Genomic DNA, 24,545 nt, shown 5'->3' with positions numbered 1-24,545 from the left:
CTTGTGTCCTCTCCCTGCACCTTCCTGGACCTGCCAGGGGCACAGAGGTGGCCGCAGCTCAGCAAAGGCCTGGCGAAAGCTTGCCTTTCTCCTCGCTGCTGAGGGGCCGGGGAGCGGCACAAGCAGTGAGACAGAGCAGCCAGCCTCGTGCAGGGCTGAGAGTCATGGGGTGATAAATTGTGAGAGAAGGAAGCAGCCAGCCTTGAAAAGAAGAACTAACAAGCTGTGCTAAGAAGATATTTATCCTTTTATTATTTATTATTTATGTTTACATAACAATAGTCATGTAAGCCTTGTTGTTTGTGTTTAACCAATGAGCAGTTCTCAAATACAGAATGTTATAGGAAGCACCAATCAAGCTCAAGCAGACATAGCTTGCAAAGCGTATATATGCCTCCAATTGCAAACAATAAATTGACATTTGATTGCATGAAGCTGTGTCCCATCCCTCAATCACGGCTCATAGTAAATGAAAGCCTCTCACGTATCCTCTCTCAGGATGACACCTGCATGCATTTGACCAATTATGCCATCAACAAATGCAGTGAAAACTTTGTCTGGGATGACGTGAAGGGCAGCAAGAGGTACGGTCTTGTGGGGATGCTGCAGTGCCTGGGGCACGACCTGCAGGGAGGCTGCCTTTGGGAGCCCTGTTTGCCTGGGCCTTTCTCAGGGCTATTGTGGTATCACAGGGCAGCTCTTAGGTTCTTCTGTCCTGCACACAGGAAACTGTCCACCCTCTTTGCCTGGATGAGAGGAAACAACCTCAGAACGGCCAAGCTCTGGGAAGATATTGAAGATCTTGTTATCAAGACACTGATCTCAGCTCACCCCATTGTGAAGCACCAGTACCACAGTTGCTTTCCCCAGCACGTGACTGGCAGTGCCTGCTTTGAGATCCTGGGCTTCGACATTTTACTGGACAGAACGTTGAAGCCATGGCTACTCAAGGTGAGGGAGGAATCTCCTGCTGGGCTGAAACAAGACCGGAAGCAGTGGAGAGCCGACAGCTGGCTGGTCTGGGGGGAGGCTGCGCAGCAAGGAGCACATCTCCAAGCCCTGGGTTTGTCACAGCCCTGTTCCCAGGGCCATGGCTCTCAGGCTGCCCAGCTGAGTGCCGGCTTTCAGCCTCAGAGACGGCCGTCCTCAGGAGATGTCCTGTCAGGAAAGCATGAGCCTTCCACAACTAGCCCTGCTGTGCTCCCCTTGGGTGAACCCCAGTCCCCATGGAACAGGCTAAAACAGCCAACAGTCCCATGGAGCAGATGGGGCAGCACCAGGGATGGGAAAAAGAGGTGCTCGCTCTTTCCCCTGAGCCGGGAATCCCATTGAGCCTGAGCGTGACACGGCCAAGGAGAGGCTGCTGCTCAGGGCCCCTCTGCCACATCACCTCATGGCTTGCTGAGCCACTCTTGGCTCTGAGGCAGAATTGCCCCTTAGCCCAGTGTCCAGGTCCCTGCTGAGCGGCTGCTCTCTTGTCTAATTCCATTCCAGTGTTCCCTCCATCAACCTGACCAGCTGCAAGTATGAGAGTGGTAAGCCCTGGGACCCTGAGGCATGTGGACTCAGGGGGCTGAGAGCTCCCGGAATACTGGCAGCCAAGGTCTGGGCTGTGTTTAGCTGCATAAAGCATTTCGGTCACCTCCTGAAGGTCTCTGCCGGTACTTTGCATCTGTAGTTGGAAGCACAGGCTGAAGTGTTCTGACCACCCCCATGTCCCTGGTTACACTGGGGGTTTAGCATTCCCGGGGCCCCTCTGCCTGGCCCCTTTGTCACCTGCTCTCTTTGGTCCAGTGCGGCGGGCAGCACAGTGCTGCGGGCTTAGAGAAGCGGGAGAAACCGAGGAGTGGACGGTGTGTTGGGCAGACACCTCAGTCTCTCTGGAGCACATGGTGAAAATGAAATGGTTTCAGGTAAGTACCCCCCTGTCAAGAGCTGCAGGAGGAGCTCAGTAAGGGGTGGGGGGGGAGGGAAGTAGAATACGCGGGGGACGTAATGGAACAGCGTGTCGCATCAGGAAACAGAAGCGTCCAAAGAATCACCCATGGACCTTGTCTGCTTAGGTTCCAGAGGATGCACGCTCACGAGCCTTTGCTTCTGCTGCGCCACTGGTACGGTGCCATCAGTGACACTGCTGGAGAATAACCCCTCAGCAGGCGGTCAAGGCCACCGCTTTAAAGCCCAGCTTCCTATTCTACCCGCTGGTTTCCGTGTGCGGCGGCTTTCCTCAGCTCTGGGGGAGGATCCCTGCTGTCCCTTTGCTGACTCTCTTTTCCCTCTGCACCTCTTTCAGAAAATCAACCACTTCCCAGGCATGATGGAGATCTGCCGGAAGGACTTGTTAGCGCACAACCTGAACCGCATGCTCAAGCTCTTCCCCGAGGAGTACAAGATATTCCCCCGCACTTGGTGCCTGCCAGCTGAGTGAGTGATGGGCATTAAAGCAGCTGAGAGCAGGGATAGGAAATGAGGCAGCGGGAACCTCTCTGTGGTGGGCTGCGGGGCCTCTCTCAGACTTGGAATCCCTCCCTGTGACTGAGCGCTGTGTCGGCACACGTCTCTGGCTTCAGGCCGTGTGTCTTGCAGGCAGAGTGCAGAGGGGCTAAAGCTGGGGAGGGGCACCCACCCGGAATGCCAAAGGGCAGTGGGCGAGGGAGGAGTGTGAATCGGCTTTTGGCTGGAAGGTCTCTCTGCAGCTCGGAGCGAGCAGGAGAGGCGGCATTGGCGGGGCGGCATGGCAGGCTCTCGTCTCCCGGGGGCTGGGGCAGTGCCCATTGCTTGCCCGGGAAGGGCACGGGACAGGGGCACGAGGCCTGCTCCATGGACCCACCCACCTCCCGCTCAGCAGGATTTTCCCCCTTGCTGACCGAAAGCATCTTCGCTGCAAGAGCATCTCTTTGCAGGCCTCTGACTGTTCTTGGGGCTCTTTCCTGGGGCCAGGAAAACCTGTCCTCTGTTACGGGAGAGGTCTGGGGCTGGGAGGTTTTGCAGCTCTTAACAGTTCCCCCTTCCTTCCACAGCTATGGAGATTTCCAGGCTTACATACGCAAGTGGAAAATTGGAATGTTCATCTGCAAGCCTCAGAGTGGCTGCCAGGGAAAAGGCATCCTCATAACAAGAAACCCAAAGGAGATCAAACAGGACAAGCGCATGATCTGCCAGCAGTACATCTCTAAGGTAAGGGGGACGATCTCAAACTAGAGCTGGGGGTGTGCAACCTCGCAGCTCCTCCAGCACCCCACATCCTCCTTGAGTCCTCTGGACCTGCCAGGGGCACAGAGGTGGCCGCAGCTCAGCAAAGGCCTGGCGAAAGCTTGCCTTTCTCCTCACTGCTGAGGGGCCGGGGAGCAGCACAAGCAGTGAGACAGGGCAGCCAGCCTCGTGCAGGGCAGCCAGCAGCCGCCTTGCAGCCTTTGCTTTTCTCACGCTCCCTCTGCCTTTTATATCTCACAGCCTTTCCTCATTGATGGCTTCAAATTTGACTTTCGTGTTTATGTGCTGGTCACATCTTGTGACCCACTGAGGATTTTTATTTACAAGGAGGGTCTGGCCCGCTTTGCCACCGTGAAGTACATCAACCCCAGCAGCACCAGGAACCCAGTAGAAAAGGCAAGTCTGATGGCTTTCATGGCATGCAGCTTGCTTCTTTCCCATTCTTTGCACACTCTGTACCCCTGCCTCCTCCTCCCAGAAGGTGTTTCAGGGTGTCTGTGAGCTGTTTGTGTTGGTGCCGTGTGGCTCACTGTAAATGAAAGTCTCTCTCGTTTCCTCTCTCAGGATGACATCTGCATGCATTTAACCAATTATGCCATCAACAAATGCAGTGAAAACTTTGTCTGGGATGACGTGAAGGGCAGCAAGAGGTATGGTCTTGTGTGGATGATGCAGAGCCTGGGGAACGACCTGCAGGAAGGCTGCCTTTGGGAGCCCTGTTTGCCAGGGCCTTTCTCAGGGCGATCGTGGTCTCACAGGGCAGCTCTTAGTGTCTTCTGTCCTGCACACAGGAAAATGTCCACCCTGTTTGCCTGGATGACAGAAAAGAACTTTGACACGGCCAAGCTCAGGGAAGATATTGAAGATCTTATTATCAAGACGCTGATCTCAGCTCAGCCCATTGTGAAGCACCAGTACCGCAGTTGCTTTCCTCAGCACGTGACTGGCAGTGCCTGCTTTCAGATCCTGGGCTTTGATGTTCTACTGGACAGAAATTTGAAGCCGTGGCTGCTCGAGGTGAGGGGGGAATCTCCTGCTGGGCTGAAGCAAGTCTGGAAGCAGTGGAAAGCAGATAGCTGGCTGGTCGAGGGGAGACTGTGCAACGAGGGGAGGTGGGCTGAACAGAGCTGACCTGCTTCAAAAGGGCAACCTGGGTCCCAAAACCAACAAGCTGTGAAGTCAAGTAGCCAGGCGAGCTGCTGTAGGCTAAGCAGGACTGGAGGGTGTCCCTGTCCGTTCCCTGGTCACCCTCTCCAAGAGCAGGGAGTGCCCTGAACCCAAGGCTGCCTTGACCTGTAATAGCATCCCGAATCCCGACAGCTGCTCCACACCCCCAGTCCTGCGGGCTGTGGGGTCTGAGCGGCCGGCCAACTTCATCAGAAAGTGTGCGGTAGGACTGGGTCTGGGTCTGGGGCTGGGGCTGGCTGCTGGCAGCACTTGCTGGGAGCTGGGGTGTGAATTAGCTCCTTGTTTTGGCAGGTGAACCACTCTCCCAGCTTCACCACAGACTCTCGCCTGGACCGCAAGGTGAAGGACGCGCTTCTCCGCGATACCATCAGCCTGATAAACGTGCCTGCCTGTGACAGAAGGAAGGTGCTGGAGGAAGACAAGCAGCGCGTAAAGAAACGGCTCCTGCACAGCCATCAGACTCGCCGTGCATCCAGGTACCGCTCTTCCCCATCGTGCCTCAGGTCCCAGTGAGAAAAGATCTCCCCAAGGCTTCAAACGTAAGCTCCCGGAAGCTGTGACACTCTATGGCCTCGGAGGACAAATCTCCCAAACCTTTGGCATCCTGCAAGGAAGCGCCAGGGCTTGTCTCTGGGCACGAGGAGACTTGAGGCGCTGGGTGCTCTGGGACCTGTGCATCAAGGTCCATCCCCATCGAGCCCACTGCCCGGCCTTTTCCTGCTGCAGGGAGCAGGGGGTGGTGGGCAGGAACCCCTCCAGCTCCCATTTCAATTAGGACACCCAAGAGAATTCCAGGCTGGAGCTGCTGAGCATGTTAACTCCGTACTCAGCCTCTGCCCCTGCAGCCTCAGCTGCTCCAAGCTCCCCGCTGGCTGGCAAAGAAAGCTCCTGACAGCGTGCGGGGTAGCAGGAACGCCTCGAGTAGGGGCTTCTAAAGGAAATTCTCTGCTCCTTGGATTAGCTGGGGGAAAAGGCTGAGGGGCAGCATGGCATAAGCGTGGGCAGCAGGGGAGAGAGCTGGAAGTGCTTCCCCAGCCCACTCTGGGGGTAGGTGGAGCACAGATCACGTTGGTTCCCTGCACGCACGTAAAAGGGGCTACCAGATGGGGAAAGAAGCTTGCCAGGCCCTTGTCCCTCACCGTGGCAGCACCTGGAGCCTCCTGTCCCAACTCCCTGCCTGTGCTTTCTCCCGGTTTGAAGACGTCAGGAGCTGGAGAGCAACCAGGCTGCCTGGCTGGCGGAGGCAGAACAGTACGAGAACTCGCACCTGGGCGGTTTCCGGCGCATTTACCCGGCGTGTGGGACAGAGAAGTACGAGCCGTTCTTCAACCAGAGCATCTCCCTCTTCCGGGAAACCGCCTCATCCAAAGCAAGGGAGGAGTGTGCCAGGTACGCTGCCCTTGTGGAGAACCCACTCCTCACATGGCTGGCACAGAGACCACTGGCTTCTGAGCCCTTCTTGGGAGCAGCTCTGGTGCTCAACAGATGCACCTAAGCTGGTGAGCGCTGGAAGGGAAGGAATCTGCAGGAGTGCGTCCTCTGGAGAGGCAGACTCCCTATTCCACTGACTTCTGGGCCTGTGCTATGGCACAGGCATCCTCGACCCTTCTGGCGGCCATGGCCGAATTCAAGGGGGTTTCTCACAGCCATGCGAGTCTCTTTTCCAAGTCCTCCTGGCCCATCTCCCTGCACCCTTCTCTTCGGGTCTGTTCAGTCCAGACTCGTAATCGCCTTTGGTTCTTACGGCTCCTCTTGACCTGGTGACTGAGACTCCTGCTCTCCAGCAGGAAGAAGCTGGAGGCAATTCGACTGAGAAAAGAAAAGCTGGAGGCTCTCACCATCAAGAAGAAAACGGAGAGGAAAGAGCACCTGCAAGGAGTGTCAGCTGGGGACAGATCCCAGATCCATGCAAAACCCACAGCTCCCACCATCCTCCTCACCAAGAGGCTCAGCATCGCAGGGAACAGGAAGGTACCTTGCTCTTGGCACTGGTGGTCATGAGGCCCTCAAAGGCAGTAAGGTGGATCAGGGCTGGGCTAGCCAGGGGTGTCTCCCAGGCAAGGGAGCTCCGAGGTTTGACTCCCCTTCCTGATGTCGGGAGAGCTGACAGCTTGTGCTGGGAGGCCCTTGCAAGCACCCGGCTGTCCCATCCCAGGGCTGTTGGGACTCCCACCGGGATCTTGTCCCAGCTCCAGCCCCAAGTCTGTCATTATCCTTAGGGCTGGGAGCAGCCTGTGGCTTGGTGTCTCTCGGGCATCACTAGGGCTTCAAGTTTGCTGGAACTCGGGTCTGTCTTTCCAAAGGTGCAGCCCATGCAGTACAACTCTATGCAGCCTCAGGACATTGTGGAAAAGGAGGAGAAGGAAAGAAGGGAGGCTCTTCTGCAGTGGGCGAATCTTATCCGCCGCTGTGGCATTGTGGATCAGCTCTCTCAGCTGCTCCCCACAGCCAAGGGACCAGCCGACACCCAGGAATTCAGCACCATTAAGCCCAAAGGCCAAGTAAGGGAAGGCCGACCCTGCGAGGCCGGCACAGGAGAGCCATTCGTGGGCGGGGCGTGAGCAATGACGCGCAGGCATCGAGCAGCCCTGGCGCGGCCCAGTTCAACGAGATCCCACGTGGTGTCTGGGTCCATGGGTTTTGTTCCAGTTCTGGGACGTTGGGGACTACAGGGAAGCGTGGGCAACCAAAGGCTCTTGGTGAATTCTGCGCTGCAAACAACGGCTCTCCCCACATGCCTTGCCTTCTGCCTTGCACCAGGATGCAACAGGGATGGGGATGAGCCCTCCACAGGCACCCTGAGGCAAAGGCAGTGCGTGTGCCCAAGCTCTGCCTAAACTCCAAGGGATCTTTTTCAGCAGCAAAGTTTTATCTGGGGCTGGGTCAGAGCCTTTCTTGCTGAGCCTGGCACTTCTCTCCGCAAAGCCTGCTCCGGCTCAACCAGTGCTGAGGGCAGACGGTGGCAGTCAGCACTGCTGCAGGCAGATGATGCAGGCAGCTGCTGTGCCCGCTCAGAGCATTTGAGTTGAGGGCGCTGAGTGTGGTTTGCACCCAGGGGAAGGCACAGGGCCAGGCTTTAGCGAGCACCTGTGGGCGACCAGAGACGACTTTTCCTTCCCACCTCATGTCAAGGCCTGTGGAACTGAGCTGCTGCTGCTTTCTCTCCTCCCAGATGGAGTTTCCGTGTGATGAACTCAAGGGTCACAACACTCACCAGGCGCTGACTCTCAGCCTGCCCTTGCTCCCACGAGCTCACATCCAGCCTTCAGCAAACCAGCGCATGCCCAAGCCCAGAGCCAACACTGAGCTGCCAGCCACACCGGGCTTGGATCCTGCTGCCACAGGCTCCCTCTACATCCAGGGACGTCAAATCCCCTGCCATGAGCGCAGCAAATTGCAGCAGGCGAGAGGCCAGAGGCTCCCTGGCTGGGGAATCAAGGCTGCAGACCGTGAGTACCACTTTCCCCGCCGCTGGCCCTGAGCAACCCCATCAAGGAGGTTCCAGGGGGTGAGCAGGAGAGCTGCTGGGTTCTGCTTGTCCTCCCAATGAATGACTGTGCTCTTGCAGGCGAAGACCACAGTGTGTCCTCACGCAAGGGCACCTGTCCGCCGGGAACCCCAGCCAGCACAGGGAAGTCCAACTCCCCAACTCCCGTTCATCTCTGAGACAAGAAGAGCCAGCAGCAGGCAAGTAGAGCCCCAGATGAGCCAAGGGGTGCCACGCACCCCATTTTCTGCACAGAGCCCTCTTTGCCCACAGCTCCACATGCAGCTGAGCGCCTGCATCGCACAATGTGGATGGCATTGAAGCCAATCCTGTACCCCTCAACACCACAGCTGGGACACATCCTCAGAAACCTCCTGTCTCCACAGGCGCAGCTCTGCCTGGTCCAAAACCAGCAGCTACACCTCGCTGCTCAACTGCCAGACAACATAACCCAGCACCTCTGCGGGGTGGCATCAACAGCAACAGTCATCTCCTCTATCTGGAAAAGACGCCTGGCAGCCACCCAGCACCAGGAGGGGGCCTGCTCCCACTATATTGGAGACCCCACCACCCCGCCCACCTCCACCCCAGCTTCCAGCACAGACAGGAATGAATTACAGGACCAGCCCAACACCTACCAGCCCTCCAATGAATGGAATCCACCTCCCCAACCCGAATAAACGTGTAGACAGAAATACAGATCAGAGCACAACTGTCTGGGTCGTGACAGCAGCAAACCCAGGAGTTCCCTGGGCCAAACTGCACCTTGGGGCACACAGGGCCACGGGTGCTCACAGGGTTAGCAAGCAGGCAGGTGGGCATGGGACCTGCCCAGCATGACACAGGTGCTATAAACCAGACTTTGGGCCCTCTAAATGGGGGGAACCTATTGCTTCCTTGATGGCCACAAGGCATCATAGAATCACAGTATCCTTCAGCTGTCTTGGCTGGCAGGGACCTCTCACATCATCGAGTCCCACCATCAAGCTGGCCTGCCAGAGCCATCACTGAACTATGTCCCTAAGTGTTTCAATGCATTTTGAGAGGAGTGGGTTTTGTAGCCCACCCAGATTTATCCCTGACCCCCATATAATCAGGCCTGGGGAAGGCAGCAGAGACGTGTCAGTATGCAGTAACAGGCTAGCAGATGTCCCTGAGAACACGAGCTTGCAGGCAATTCCATGAGATAACAAACTGCAGGAATGTGAACAACTGCCTTAAAAAGGAACGGCGTGACTGTGTAGCCTCAACCCATTATTAGCCATAGTGAGACGCAGGTAAGGCGGGTGAGCAGAGCATCTGACCCACAGCAACGTAATGGAACTCGTGCACTGATACAGAAACCTGTATAAGCTCTGTGTGTGTTTCAATAAAGGAGCTCAGCACTTGATCACACTGGTCTGAGTTGAGTCCGCAAAACTTCAGCTGCGGCACCTAAGCACTGCGTCTGCACGTATTTTAAATACCCCGAGGGCTGGCGACTGCGCCACCTCCCGGGGCAGCCCCTTCCAGGGCCTAAAAACCCTCTCTCGGAAGAGATTCCCCTGAGCCTCCTCCAGACTAAACAGCCCGGCTTCCCTCAGACGCCCCTCACAACATTTGTCTTCCAGTCCCCTCAGCAGCCTCTTGCCCCTCCTTGCCCAAATGAAGCTTTGGTCCATATTAGAGGGCCTGGGGATCTACAAGGAGGCTTAGAGCTGGAAAAGAGGGCGTTGGGCCCCACACAGTTGAGTCTGGACCCTCAGCAGCAGGGCTTTGGCCTTCAGAACAGAACTTTGGGTGCTGACAGTGGAGCTCTAGCAATGAAAATGTGGCTTTCCACCCTGAAACCGGGTTTGGCGCCCTCAAGTGATGCTTTACAGCCTAAAAATGGGCTTCTGGAGGCTGAAAACAGGGCTTTGAGCATGAAACAGATGAGGCCTTTTTCGCTGTGTGAGGAGTTTGGCCCCTAAGAACAGGCTTTGGGCTCCACAACTCTGGGCTGAAAATTCAAAATTGGGCTATGGTTCCTAAAAGTGACACTCTGGAGCCAGAGAAGGAGGCTCTGTACTCTCACGGGGAGGCGTTGGGGGACCCTTCAAAAGCAGGCTCGAGGCCTTCAAAGGGATGGTCTGGGCTCCTAAGGAGGGGAGTCCTGTCACCTTAAAAGTGCAGCTTGGAACCATGAGGGCTTGGACCCCCCAAAATGAGGCTTTTAGACCTCAAAGAGAGACCTGGGCAGACCAGAGAGCTGGGCAATCACCAGCCATGCGGCCATGGGAGCAGGTCCAAGGCTGGGCCTTTCCGGACAACAGGGGGAAGAGAGCAGCCCTTGGGAGAGACCTGCAGAAGGGCCCTGGGTGAGAGCCTGCATCCCTCTGGGGTGGTTTGACAGGCAAGAAAGACCTGTGGCCCTCCAAACAGGGGACACAACTCCACGTGCAGCCAAGTGCCTGCATCTCACAGCACATCAGGCGCTGAACATCACCCTGCAGCACCCAGCACGGCAGCCATGGCAGGGCCTCGGCAGCCTCCTGTCTCCACAGGCACCTGGCAGCAGCTTCAGGAGCCTGGTCCCACACCGCCAGCTGCACCTCACTGCTGGACAGACGGACAACCGATCCCAGCTCCTCTAGAGATGGAGCCGACTCCGGCAGCCAGAACAGTCTGTGAGCAGTTTGTGTTGGTGCCATGTGGCTCATAGTAAATGAAAGCCTCTCACGTATCCTCTCTCAGGATGACACCTGCATGCATTTGACCAATTATGCCATCAACAGACGCAGTGAAAACTTTGTCTGGGATGACGTGAAAGGCAGTAAGAGGTACGGTCTTGTGGGGATGCTGCAGTGCCTGGGGCACAACCTGCAAAAAGGCTGCCTTTGGGAGCCCTGTTTGCCAGGGCCTTTCTCAGGGCGATCGTGGTCTCACAGGGCAGCTCTTAGTGTTTTCTGTCCTGCACACAGGAAACTGTCCACCCTGTTTGTTTGGATGAGAGAAAACAGCTTCAATAAGGCCAAGCTCTGGGAAGATATTGAAGATCTTGTTATCAAGACACTGATCTCAGCTCACCCCATTGTGAAGCACCAGTACCACAGTTGCTTTCCCCAGCACGTGACTGGCAGTGCCTGCTTTGAGATCCTGGGCTTCGACATTTTACTGGACAGAAAGTTGAAGCCGTGGCTGCTCGAGGTGAGGGGGGAATCTCCTGCTGGGCTGAAACAAGACCGGAAGCAGTGGAGAGCCGACAGCTGGCTGGTCTGGGGGGAGGCTGCGCAGCAAGGAGCTGTGGGCTGAACAGAGCTGATCTGCTTCAGAAGGGCCTCCTGGGTTAAGTCAAGTACCAGGCAAGCTGCTGTAGCCTAAGCGGGACTGGAGGGTGTCCCTGACCGTTCCCTGGACACCCTCTCCAACAGCAGGGAGTGCCCTGAACCCAAGGCCTTCTTGACCTGTAAGAGCATCTCAAATGCCGAGAGCTGCTCCACACCCCCAGTCCTGCGGGCTGTGGGGTCTGAGTGGCCGACCGACTTCATCGGAAAGTGTGTGGTACGGCTGGGGCTGGTTTTGGGTCCAGGGATGAGGTTGGGGCTGGGGCTGGCTGCTGGCAGCGCTTGCTGGGTGCTGGAGTGTGAATTAACTCCTTGTTTTGGCAGGTGAAGCACTCTCCCAGCTTCGCCTGGAGCGGGAGGTGAAGGACGCGCTTCTCCGCGATACGATCAGCCTGATAAACGTGCCTGCCTGTGACAGAAGGAAGGTGCTGGAGGAAGACAAGCAGCGCGTAAAGGAACGGCTCCTGCACAACCATCAGACTCTCCGTGCATTCAGGTACCGCTCTTCCCCATCGTGCCACAGGTCCCAGTGAGAAAAGATCTCCCCACGGCTTCAAACGTAAGCTCACGGAGGCTGTGGCACTCTAAGGCCTTGGAGGAGAAATCTCCCAAGCCATTGGCATCCTGCAAGGGAGCACCAGGGCTTGTCTCTGGGCACGAGGAGACTTGTGGCACTGGGTGCTCTGGGTCCTGTGCATCGAGGTCCAGCCCCATCAAGCCCACTGCCCGGGCTTTTCCTGCTGCGGGGGAGAGCGGGTGGTGGGTGGGCAGGAATCCCTCCAGCTCCTGTTTCAATTATGACACCCAAGAGAACTCCAGGCTGGAGCTGCTGAGCATGTTAACCCCGTACTCGGCCTGCCCCTGCAGCCTCAGCTGCTCCAAGCTCCCCACTGTCTGGAGAGGAAAGCTCCTGACAGTGTGCGGGGTGGCAGGAACGCCTCGAGCAGGGGCTTCTAAAGGAATTCTGTTATCATTGGGTTAGCTGGGGGAAAAGGCTGAGGGGCAGGGTGAGAGCCTGGGCAGCAGGGGAGAGAGCTGGAAGTGCTTCCCTAGCCCTCTCTGGGGGTAGGTGGAGTGCAGATCGTGTTGCCTCCCTGCATGCATGTGAAAGGAGCTATCAGATGGGGGAAGAAGCTTGCCAGGCCCTTGTCCCTCACCCAGGCAGCACCTGGAGCCTCCTGTCCCAACTCCCTGCCTGTGCTTTCTCCCGGTTTGAAGACGTCAGGAGCTGAAGAGCAACCAGGCTGCCTGGCTGGCGGAGGCAGAACAGTACGAGAACTCGCACCTGGGCGGTTTCCGGCGCATTTACCCGGCGTGTGGGACAGAGAAGTACGAGCCGTTCTTCAAGCAGAGCATCTCCCTCTTCCGGGAAACGGCCTCATCCACAGCAAGGGAGGAGTGTGCCAGGTACGCTGCCCCTGTGGAGAACCCACTCCTCACAGGGCTGGCACAAAGACCCCTGGCTTCTGAGGTCTTCTTGGGAGCAGCTCTGCTGCTCAACAGATGCACCTAAGCTGGTGAGCGCTGGAAGGGAAGGAGTCTGCAGGAGTGCGTCCTCTGGAGAGGCAGACGCCCTTTTCCATTGACATCTGGGCCTGTGCTGTGGCACATTGCTTGTTTTTCATGGGATTCATTTTCCTCCCTCTTTGCTGGGGGTTGTTTGGGGGTTTTTCTCTCCCCTTTTAAAAATTGCTTTTTGCTTATGAAACTGTTTTTCTCTCATCCCATGAGTTTCTTTCTCTTTTTTATCTTTTGAATCCTCCCCCCATCACACCAGGGGACAGTTAGTGAGCTGCTGCCTGGTGCTTAGTGGCCAGCTGAGGTTAAAACCATGACATTAAAACCATGACACATGGACGGGCTTGTTTTTTTTTTCCCTGGGCACTTTCTAGCCCAATCTACCTCCCAAAAAACTCTTCGCCTTCCCCTTCTTTCTCCCCAGCAGAGGGCAGTCTGCGCAGTGCCCAAGGCAGAGCTCTGGTCCCTCCCCAGAGAGCCTCTGAAGGGCACAGAAGCTCCTGGGTGGCAGACAGGGCCATTCAGCCACAGAGACTGGGGCATCCATGGAACAAGGAAAATCAGATCCATGGCAGCACGGTGTGCTGTGTGAATCGGCTTTTGGGTGGAAGGTCTTAACAGTCCCCGCTTCCTCCCACAGCTATGGAGATTTCCAATACTACAGACATAAGAGGAAAACCAGAATGTTCATCTGCAGCCTCCCAGTGGCTGCCAGGGAAAAGGCATCTTCATAACACGTAACCCAAAGGAGATCAAACACGACAAGCGTATGATCTGTCAGCAGTACATCTCTACGGTAACGGGGACGATCTCAAACTAGAGCTGGGGGTGTGCAACCTCGCAGCTCCTCCAGCATCCCACATCCTCCTTGTGTCCTCTCCCTGCACCTTCCTGGACCTGCCAGGGGCACAGAGGTGGCCGCAGCTCAGCAAAGGCCTGGCGAAAGCTTGCCTTTCTCCTCGCTGCTGAGGGGCCGGGGGGCGGCACAAGCAGTGAGACAGAGCAGCCAGCCTCGTGCAGGGCAGCCAGCAGCCGCCTCGCAGCCTTTGCTTTTCTCACGTCCCTCCTGCCTTGTGCTCTCACAGCCTTTCCTCATTGATGGCTTCAAATTTGACCTTCGCATTTATGTGCTGGTCACCTCTTGTGACCCACTGAGGGTTTTTATCTACAAGGAGGGTCTGGCCCGCTTTGCCACCGTGAGGTACATCGACCCCAGCAGCACCAGGAACCCAGTAGGAAAGGCAAGTCTGGTGGCTTTCATGGCATGCAGCTTGCTTCTTTCTCATTCTTTGCACCCTGTGTACCTTTTCCGCCTTCTCTCAGAAGGTATTTCAGGTGTGTCTATGAGCTGTTTGTGTTGGTGTCCTGTAGCTCATTGTAAATGAAAGTCTCTCACGTTTCCTCATTTGTCCTCTGTTATGGGCGAGCTCAGGGGATGAGGGTTTTTGCAGCTCTGAACAGCCCCCTCTTCCTCCCACAGCTATCGAGATTTCCAATACTACAGACACAAGAGGAAAACCGGAATGTTCATCTGCAGCCTCACAGTGGCTGCCAGGGAAAAGGCATCTTCATAACACAAAACCCAAAGGAGATCAAACACGACAAACAAACGAACGGTGCAATTATTCAAGAAGGGAACAGTTTAAACTGACCTTGTGTCCATAACTCAGCAATCTGCACCAAAGTGAAGAACAGACTGCAAGGAAGACTATGAGCCTTTCTCCAGAAGACCCCAAAAGGCCACCACCACAAAGCAGCGTCCCTGCACCAGAGCGAGGAGGCTGATGGTGATGATTTCTCAGCACTGCTTTGAATAACCCAGCCTCTTCTCAGAATTCTTATGTGTATGTGTGACTGGGTGTAATAAATACCTGACTGATTGTTGACAACTGGTCTGAGTGGGAGAACATTTTTAGCTCATGTCAGCTGAAGCAACTGATTTGTGGAAATCTGAAGAGTGTAAAAAAATCAATAATATATGGGAGGAGGACTTTAGAGAACTCTCAATCAGGTGCAAGAATAAGTCTTTGCCCATTTATACAGGTTTATAGAGGTTTATACAGGCATTTTATTTGAACTTATTTGAATTTACATTCAGTTTAGGTACATCCATTGCAAGGAAAACACTCCTTTAGAACTCGCCCAAGGTGGGCAAAAACAGGGGGGAGGGATATTGAAAAAGAGCCCCCTGGGGTGTATTTTGGCCCATTGGAAAGATATTGTAGGGTCAGCAGGAACAGAAGACGGGAAGACCCTGATTAACTATTGCAATCAGTGGTGGCATCTGTATAAATCAGAACATTGGGTAAAATGTCCTCTTGGGCCACATTCAGCCGCGCTGCGAGCGCTGCTTCCCGTAGGAGGCTGGTCCCATGCCCTGAACATAGTATCATACAATCACAGAATTGAAGGGGTTGGAAGGGACCTCGAGAGATCATCAGGTCCAACCCCCCTGCCAAAGCAGCTCCCTAGGACATATCACTCAGATAGGCGTCCAGACGGGTCTTGAATACCTCCAGTGAAGGAGACTCCACCACCTCCCTGGGCAGCCTGTCCCAGGGCTCCCTCACCCTCACTGTGAAAAAGTTTTTCCGCATGTTGCTGCGGAACTTTCTATGTTCCAACTTGCAGCCATTGCCTCTTGTCCTGTCCACACCGACCACTGAAAAGGGGCTGGCCATTTCCCCCTGCATCCCCTGCTTCAGATAATTATAAACTTTAATTAGGTCCTCCCTTAGTCTTCTCTTCTCAAGGCTGAACAGCCCCAACTTACTCAGCCTTTCCTCATAGGGGAGATGCTCCAGGCCCTTAATCATCTTCTTAGCCCTTCTTTGGACTCTCTCCAGGAGATCCCTATACCAAGGAGCCCAGACCTGGACACAAAACTCCAGGTGGGGCCTGACCAGGGCAGAGTAGAGGGGGAGGATCACCTCCTTTGATCTGCTGGCTATACTCCTCCGGATGCAACCCAGGATCCCATTGGATCTCTCAGCCCCCAGGGCACACTGCCGGCTCATGGCCAACCTGTCATCAACCAGGACCCCCAGGTCCTTCTCCATTGAGCTCTTCTCCAGCAGGTCATCCCCCAGCCTGTGCTGATACAAACGGTTGTTCCTTCTCCTGGACCTCCCCTACTTCAACCAGAGGGAAATTCTTCATTTCCCAAACACTCCTACTTTCATCCAGTGTCTGTGAGTTCCAGGGGGCCTTTGAAGTGAAGACCGAAGCGAAGGCGGCATTCAGTTGCCACCTTGATTTTAACCCACAAGCACTCGATGGATGGTTCATCCTTCCCCAGGTGGAGCTCAATACATTCTAGGTGCTCTCTCACATAAAGAGCAACTCCTCCACCTCGCCTCCCTAGCCTGTCTTTCCTAAAAAGCACATAGCCATCCATGACAGCGTGCCAGTCGTCCAGGTTGTCCCACCACGTCTCTGTGATTGCAATGAGAACGTGGCCCTGCGACCGCACAAAGATCTCTAATTCTTCTTGCTTGTTCCCCATGCTACGTGCATTTGTATAACGGCATTTTAGTGGGGCAGCAGATGTAGGTATCCTCAACAGCCCACAGCGAGATTTCTGACAGGGGACTGGCAAAAGTGGCTCCACTGAGGAGTACTCAGGGCAATCCACAGAATTTTCTCTACTCTCACGTGGAAAAACTTCCCCAAGTCCACCACTGTGCTGTTGGTATTTACCTTTTTCCACCATCACCTCCCGTTGTGACTCCTGAAGCACTTGCCTAACCCCAGCAGCCTTCTTAATATCCCCTTCCTAACTAGTTTAAAGCTCGATTGATGAGCCCTGCCATCTCCTGGGCAAGGATCTGCTTTCCTTTATAGGACAGGTGAGCCCTATCAGCAGTCATCATGCCAGGAGCAGAGTACACCGTCCCTTGGTAAAAAAACCAAAGTTCTTGTGCCGGCACCAGCCTTTCAGCCACACATTCAACTCATGGGTCCTCGTGTCCTGCTCTGAGCCCCTCCTCCCACAAGTGGGGATAGACGAGAATATTATTTGGGCTCCCCCCCTCAACAAAGCGCCCCAGATGCCAGAATTCCCTTTTGACAGCTCGAAGGCTACACTTTGTGATTGCGTTCCTGCCTGCTTGAACTATCAGTATGGATAATAGTCAGTGGATCTTACCAGCCCTGGTAGCCTTCTGGTAATGTCCCTGACCCAGGCTCCAGGTAGGCAGCACACCTCCCTGCGTGTAGGGTCTGGTCTACATATAGGGCCTTCTGTCTCTCTGAGAAGGGAATCCCCTACTACAACTACCTTTCTCTCTTGCCTAACAGAGGCAGTCTCGAGGCGTGCGGATGGTCACCTCACTCTAGGCTTCCGCTTCCTCTGAGGCAGAGGGGCTCCATTCATCTCCTCACATACCTCCTCCTCAACTGCCATGATGTTGGTATGACATGAGTGCGGAGAGAGATCGCTGCTGCAGCAGGTTTGCTGAGGGGAAGCTTGTGACCCCGTGGGGAACAAGGCTGGTGACATCTGGGCCTGAGAGATTGCACCCCATGGAAGGGACCAACACTGGGGCAGTGGGGGAAGATCTGAAGCCTCCTGGGAAAGGACTCTCCCTGTTGGAGAAGTTCACTGAGGATTCATGGGGTATTCTGTAGAAAAACTGGTGTTGAAGAGAGAGTGACAGAAACATGTTGAAAATCACAGATGGCATGTGCTGCATGGATCTGTCTGACCAGACCAAACACAAAAGATAGAAGAAGGAAAGGGATTTTTTTGGGCTAGACAGCTTGTTTCATGGGTGGGGAATTCATGCTGGATATTGTCAATGGTCAAAACAGGATTATTGATTTTGATAATTGTAGTGGCTGTCTGCCTGCTGTGTTTGTTGAGCTTTCAGCAAAGGGCCCTGCAGAAATGGCTGTGGGCAGTTTTGTGCTACAAACACAAGAATGGGGTTGGGGAAGGCAGCAGGTCTGTCAGCAACCTGACTCTGAGCTCTGAAGGGATTGGCCTGGACAATATCCCTGCTGCTCCTGTCAGATAGCAAAGTCACTCAAGCTGAAAGCTGTGTAACCAGTTCAGGAACATGGCGACCAGGAGGCCAGGGTGTGCAGACCAGGCCCAGCCGAGGAGGAGGCAGGGTGGCCAAGCAATGGAAAAAGGGAAAACCAGCCCTTCAGCCCTTTTTCAGGCAGTTTGCTGACATTTTCTATAAAAATCCCTGTGCCCTTGCAATAGCAAAGCCTTCTGGAGTGTAATAAACCTTGTATAATCAATTTGTTAATCAAACCGGTGGGCAGTTAAACTATGTTAACCCTTGTAACTAAGCTGTTATCCCCTTGCTACAGAAAAACTGACTAACAAGGACATAAATCAGCTCAGACTGATCAGAACACTGCAAGCTTGCAAGACCCTCACATTCCAGGCGAAAGTTGAAAAGTACATTGTGAGGACGACTCATGGCCTTCTCCAAAGGACCACCAGAGCCCCTCACTCACAATTCCTGGAAGGATCTGTGCAAGTGCAAAGGACTGATAAGCGAATGGACATGTGAAGCCAGAGTAGGTGGCTTTAGGTAATAAACCCACCTTAGGTAATGTGGCTTTCTGTATTTTCTGTCATACCCAACAAAATAAGGTAGAAATTGCAGCAAAGTGTTGGATGGCTTTACACGAGTCAAGACTGTTCATAGTGATCCTGCTTCCTGCTTCTCTCCCTGTCAGAAAAGTGATGCTTGAACCTTGCCACCACAGCCTTTGTTTCCAGTGACTTGAAGTACAGTGAGATCTAAACCAGGGAATGGGGAGAGCTGTGCACCTCTTCAAGGCTGGAAATAATAATCAGTGGCAACTGGCAGCCTTGAAGAGATGCACAGCTTGTAACAGTGCCTGCGTGGCTGAAACCGTGCTGCCAGGCAGCACCCCCACTAACATGGCTGCCAGGCAGCACCCCCACTAACATGGCTGCCAGAGCCCCTGTCTCGGGCTTTGCTGCTGCTCCTCGGGCTCTCACAGCTCCCCTCCCACCAGCACAAGGTGTCTCCTTTCCCGGGCGGCTCTTCCATTCCCCACAGGAGGGGGAGCTTCCCCCCCGCCAGCCTCTCCTCACCCCAGGCACCCCCTCTCCCTGCAGTCCCGCTCCCCCGCCCAGCCGGGGCTTTTGGTATCTGCCACAGCCTGGGCAGCAAGTCCCTGCCGGAGCCATCTGGCCTCGTGTGGAGTTGGCAGCCCCAGAGCTTCAGGCCCTCAGTCCCCGGTAAGTCCACCCCTCTTTTCCACCCCCTTTTCTTTGTGCTGGTAAATTCTTGTGCAGATTGGGCAGTGTGCCACCTGTCTGGAGGGTCTGAGCAAAGCATTTCCCTGCTCCCAGCCGATGGTGAGTTTGTTTCCCCAGTGCAGCTCTGAGCTGAGCTCTGACAGAGCAGCAGGCGCTTTCCTTACAGCCTGGTCACCCTTGAGTAAGATTTGAATCCTTTGTTAGAGTAAGGATGGCATGGGTGGGAGTGGGACAGGGATGCCCTCTGTTTTGGAGAGGAAGCATCGGAAATGCCTTTGTCACTTGCACTTTACTTTGTGGTGCTTTGGGATGCGATGAGACAACATTGATTAGTGCTCGTTGCAGTAGCAATTGTCTCCTGCCCAGCAGGAAAGACACAGCCTCTCTTAGCAGTCCTGCCTTATACCAGCTGATCAGCTGGCAGCCAAATGTGATTGGAACTTCATGTTTTGTCCCACCACTGAACACCGTCCGTCTCCCCTGTGATTCTGTGAGGGCTCAGGCTTTATTCCTGGGATGGTGCCCATGTTTGCCCGGCAGCCCTGTTTCAGAGGGAAGGGGAAGATGCAGGCAAGGGCAGCTGTGTAACCTTTTCTTTTGGTAGGGTAATATTTTTCATGAATGCGAGTTACTAAAGAAGGATTTCTAATTAATAAATAATATCATAATTTATAATTAATATATTTATAATTAATCAGTCTATTTTTAAATGAAAGGAGAAAATAGCCACTCTTGGTTAGTTAGATAGAAAGTTCCCATTATATGTGGATACGTGGGAGCTGCTGCCCCATACCTTTCAATTCACTTCCACTTTTAGCTGCCAACAACAGAAACCATTGTTCCATGCTATTTCTCAGTTTCTCTTAACAGAGTAAAAGGCATAAGACATGTAAAGGTGATGTTACTGAGAAAAGGCTGGGGTTTTGTTTGCAAGTAGAACTGCAGAGAAACGGTGTCGATGCTGGTTCCTCTTCTTATTGCCTGATTTTAAAAAATGTAATCTCAGATTGTCAGCCTTGATTTTTTGCAGCTTGTGTGTTTCTCATTCATTCAGTTTTACCTTCAGCATTTAATAATGTACCTCCAAGCCTCATCTCTCAGTAGGTTGTAAAGGAGAAAAGACATTACAGAAACATCACCTGAATATCTTGTTGCATGCTGGATAACCAAATATTATAGGTTCCCCATTGATTTTTAGTCTTTATCTGTTCTTGCTTGTAGTGTTTTGGTTGCTGGCTGATGTTATGTTTTTGTGTTTGTGTTGGGGAAAAAAGGTCCCTTGAGAGTGGGATGTTTGTGCTGTGACCTTCTGCCTCAGGGATTCGTAGCGCCGTTAAAGGATGCTGTTAGCACAGCACATGTGTCACTGCAGCTCTGGGAACTTGATTCAGATGCAGCTTCTGCGGTGTGAAAAGCAGTTTCATTGCATGGTGGGTTTGACTTTGGGAGTTGCAGCAGGTACTTTGCATCTGCTAACTGACAGTCCTTTTACTTTGATGCAGTTTTGCTTTACCCACTGTTGCCTGTTTTTTCACTGGTCCTGCACAGGATACAGTCTGAATAGAGAAATGCTGCTCCAGGAGTGGGGACTCATTTGAACCCACTCCCACATTTTGAGGGTATGAACATAGTGTTGCTGTTAAGCATGGGTGGGAAAAGTTTGTTAGCAAGGAGGGATGCAAGGGAGCTGGGGCTTTGCTGTGCTCTTCTCTGAGATCTGCAGGAGCCCTTAGTTTCTAATGAAAGTTGCTTCCACCTCCATGTCCTTCCCCCTCTGTGCAAAAACCAGGTGTTACATTCTTCTGGTAAAAGCATAAATTGTGTGTAATTTCATTGGGGGGGTGTGGGTGTGGTGTGGGTGTGTTTGGGGGTTGGTTAATTTTAAAGAAATGTGATTCCTGTCATGTTCTTCTGTCTTGAAGTGCACACAGAATGTGACCTCACTGAAGTGGACAGGGAAAACGTTTGGAGCTGATAACCTGTGATGTCAGGGAAAGAAAAAATGCAGGAAAGGGTTTTCCTGAAGTTTCTGCAGAAAGCTTTCTTTGGGCAGGTGAAAGCTCAGCTGGTTCCAGCCTTTGTCTCTTGGCAGCCTTGCAGGTTCTCTAACCAGGATTTGTTATTAAGATTACTAAACAACTCCTGGGGTTGTGCAGATAGAGATTTAGATGGTCTGAGAGACAAGGAAGGGCTTTGCTACTTTCTGGCTATGGAGGATTTTCAAGGTCACCTCCTACTTGGGTTAATGCAACCTGGGAGCGAAAATAGGTCTGCCCATTTGTGGAAAAGTTCTCCTTAGTTCCTCCCCATTTTCTACCACTGATGGTTAGTTAGTAAAGGTCTGTTCTGAAACCCCAGTAGTGCTGCAGTAGCTTTGAAAGTGTCTGTCCTGGAATGGGCCAGGGGCAGGTACACTTGTTACAATCCTGTAAATTGAGCACATTTTCCCTTCATCCTTTTGTCAGCAAATGAAGGAGGTTGAAGTTCAGCTGCAGGGTGTTAATTTAGGGTTGTGGGCAAGATCCCAAAAGGACTACAAAAGTACTTAAAGTTGTTTTATTCTTTCAAGTTGGCACTAGGCTAAGGGGAAATTTGATGAAGGGAATTTGCAGCCTTGAACAACACAGCTGCAGCCTACCAAATAGGAAGTTAGGAAGAAAGGGGGGGAATAAAAGGAGATCTAGACTAGACTGACATGGCAGCCAGTGCCCAGAACTCACAGTGAGATCATGATTTTAGATTTCTTTCTCGCTATTTGACAACATTTGATTTGACCTCAGGTTCCTTATGTTTCAAAGCCTGCCTTGCAGGGTGCATTTGAGCAGCGTCCTTGCCTGCAGAGTTAGTGTTAGACACTTGTGCAGCACTGCTTGCAGTAAGTCCTGCTGTAGCTCAAGGCACAGTACTCCTGTCACTGAACTTCCAGCCTCCCTGTGACCTTTCAGAGAGAGAGCTGTGACAGTGTGTGCAAGGAGGAGAGTGCAGACATGCCCTTGAATTGGGACAGTGTGTTTAAGCTCCAGACATTCTGCCTTGGGCTTTAGGATAAACTTAGTTTGGGTTCTTCTGATTCCCTGCGAGTGGAAATCCTGACACTCTTGTTTGGAGTTCTCCAACTTCTCCAACGTGAGTCCTTGCCCATGGGTTTTCAGCTCTTCCCCAGCTGCCCCAGCGTGGGTCACTGCTATGGGGTGCAGTCATCAATCACAGAATATTTATCAGGCCCAGACTACTCCAGCCTGGTCCTCCACTGGGTCACAAACCCCCCCGTCAGCAAACCTGCTCCAGCGTGGATCTCTCTCTCCCTCGCTCATCTCTGTGTCTCTGTCTCTCCCCACGGGCTGCAAGTGCTGCCAGGGGTTTGCTCCAACCTGGGTCACAGCAGCTCCTGTCTGTCTTCCCCTGCTCCAGCGTGGGGCCTCTCCAGGGGCTGCAGGTGGGGTCTGGGCCTTGTCCATGGGCTGTGGGGGGACACCCGCTCCACCATGGGTTTCTGCAGTGGCTCAGGGGCATCTTTCTCCCTGGCACCTGGGTTGCCTCCTCCCCACCCCACACTGCCCTTGGTCCCTGCACAGATACTTACATCTTCTCACTTCTTCTCTGGGGGTACAAAGCAGCTATTTGGGGGTATTTTCCTTCCCACTGTGATTCCCAGAGGCATTGTGAGCGTGGCTGATGGGCTCAGCATTGGTCAGCCGGCTGGTGTTTGCTCCAAAGAGCTCCCAGTCAGTGAGCTCAGGTACTTTATTCGATCGGGGAAGAACAAACACCAGATGTGTTTAGAATGTATTTCCTTTACAGTCTTCAAATTCCCTTCTTGCCAAGTGTTGTTTCTGCAGGAGGAATGGAGTGGCTTGAACCGTAGGATCTCTGTGGGAGCTGTGGCTGATGCCTCATCCTGTCACCTCCCCACCACGAGGAATCCTATAGTACCAGTGCCACATCTGCCCCTGACAAAGGGACACAAGGGCGTCAAGGCGGCGGGAAATGTCATGCACCGAGGGAGACGACTTCATCCCCTCGCCATACCAGATGGCACAGAGCCCCCTCTAAGAAGGGTAAGCGTTTGCCTGATGCTGGAAGGTGCCTGTACGTAGTGTGAGTGCAGGTTCAGGGCATTTCTCAAAGACAGACAGCTTGTAGCTACCAAAATAGAGAGCTGCCACCCATGTCTGTATCTGCTGCAGCACTTGTGGAGGAAAAAAGGGGCTTGAAAAACTGCACCAGAGGAACTCTAGCTTAAAGCCTCCCTTTCTATGATTTTAGTCAACCTGCCCCCACCTCTGGCCCTAGCTGGTGCCAGGACTTCAGAGGGGTGTCTGAAACACTTGGAGTGTATGAAAAGGTCACCTGGCACGCTGTTCCTCCAGCCAGTTTTGGCTCCTGTAAAGGTTTTTCTGCTCAAGATATTTCTGTGCCCTTCTGCATGTGAGAAAACATGTTCCAAGTTCAGCAGGTCGAGGTCTGTTTGAAAAGACAACCTCAAGTACCTGGTGTGGTTACATGGTCATTGTGTTCAGCTTCTCTCAGAGCTGGAAGGTGAATGAATGCACTTTCTGTGTCTCTCCTGCCTCAGAATGCCGGAGGATTCCCCCAGTCCCTGCTCTGCAGCAACGCACGTGTTACCATGGTCTTCCTAGGGAAAGGCATCTGTTTATCCCGCAGAGCTGCTGCTGACAGAGGTGAAATCGCAGTCTGTCAGCAGCACTGTGGAGGAGAGAACCTGTGTGTCTACCAAGGCAACGTGTGTCTGGAGGAGGTGGACTTTTGCCACCCGATTAATAGAGCCGAGAGCCAAAGTACCTGACCTCAGAGGGCTGGCTGCTTTGGTTGGGATGGGATGTGATGATGGCAAGAGGCTGAAAGCACAGCATAACCTGTTTCTGTAACCCTTTCCTCTCTGTGTTTGCAGAAAGCTCCCAGTTCATCTCCAAGAGGCACCGTGGTTTCCCATTCAGCGTCACCTTCCTCCTCAATGGGATTTGGGTGGACCGGTTGAGCACGTGCTGCGAGTACAGACATCGGAAGCGCTGCAGAGTGGGAGGCAGAAGTGGATCCTTCACGTTCCTTAAGGTGGAGGGAGCATCTCCTTGCTACAGGTACAGAGACAAATGCATGTTGCTTGCTCCCAAGGGCTTTGTGTCCTGCTTCTTAGCGAGCTTATCCCTCATTTCCTCTTCTTGAATGTTCCCAGCACCCCAGAGCTCTCTAGAACCTCATCTGTCCCTTGAAACATGCAGAACTGAGCTGATCATAGAATCATAGGATCATAGAATCATAGAATCATAGACTCATAGAATCATAGAATCACAGGCAGGGACACCAACCTCCAGGCCTGGATCTGCCCTAGGTGCCCATCCAACCTGGCCTTGAACTCCTCCAGGGATGGGGAATCTACTACTTCTCTGAGCAGCCTGTTCCAGCACCTCACCACTCTTTCTGTAAAACACTTCCCCTAATATCTAATCTAAACCTTCCCTCCTTTAGCTTTAGTCCATTCCCCCTTGTCCTGCCATTATCTGCTCTTTTAAGTTGAATCCCCTCCTGTTTATAAGCTCCCTTCAGGTACTGGAAGGCTGCAATG

The 24,545-nt window shown here is 53.5% G+C and overlaps 1 protein-coding gene across 1 annotated transcript in view; it reads left to right on the top strand.

Annotated features, from left to right (window-relative positions):
• Positions 1-390: 390 nt before the first annotated feature.
• The window catches only part of LOC311199736 (tubulin polyglutamylase TTLL13-like), a gene marked incomplete at both ends in the record, with an annotated part of 125,746 nt that continues 101,591 nt past the window's right edge, over positions 391-24,545 (top strand). The window contains 11 exons of the mRNA XM_084273871.1: positions 391-584; positions 726-1,013; positions 1,495-1,535; positions 1,795-1,913; positions 2,294-2,424; positions 3,021-3,177; positions 3,454-3,600; positions 3,778-3,863; positions 4,005-4,230; positions 4,693-4,877; positions 5,602-5,790. Of these exons, the coding sequence (XP_084129997.1) occupies positions 391-584; positions 726-1,013; positions 1,495-1,535; positions 1,795-1,913; positions 2,294-2,424; positions 3,021-3,177; positions 3,454-3,600; positions 3,778-3,863; positions 4,005-4,230; positions 4,693-4,877; positions 5,602-5,790 (1,763 nt within the window). The remainder of the gene's footprint in view (positions 585-725; positions 1,014-1,494; positions 1,536-1,794; positions 1,914-2,293; positions 2,425-3,020; positions 3,178-3,453; positions 3,601-3,777; positions 3,864-4,004; positions 4,231-4,692; positions 4,878-5,601; positions 5,791-24,545) is intronic.

The sequence above is a fragment of the Gallinula chloropus genome (genome assembly GCF_964237585.1).
Source record: "Gallinula chloropus genome assembly, chromosome: 21".
In the NCBI taxonomy this organism is placed as follows: Eukaryota; Metazoa; Chordata; class Aves; order Gruiformes; family Rallidae; genus Gallinula; species Gallinula chloropus.
This window is presented reverse-complemented; position numbering and strand designations above follow the sequence as displayed.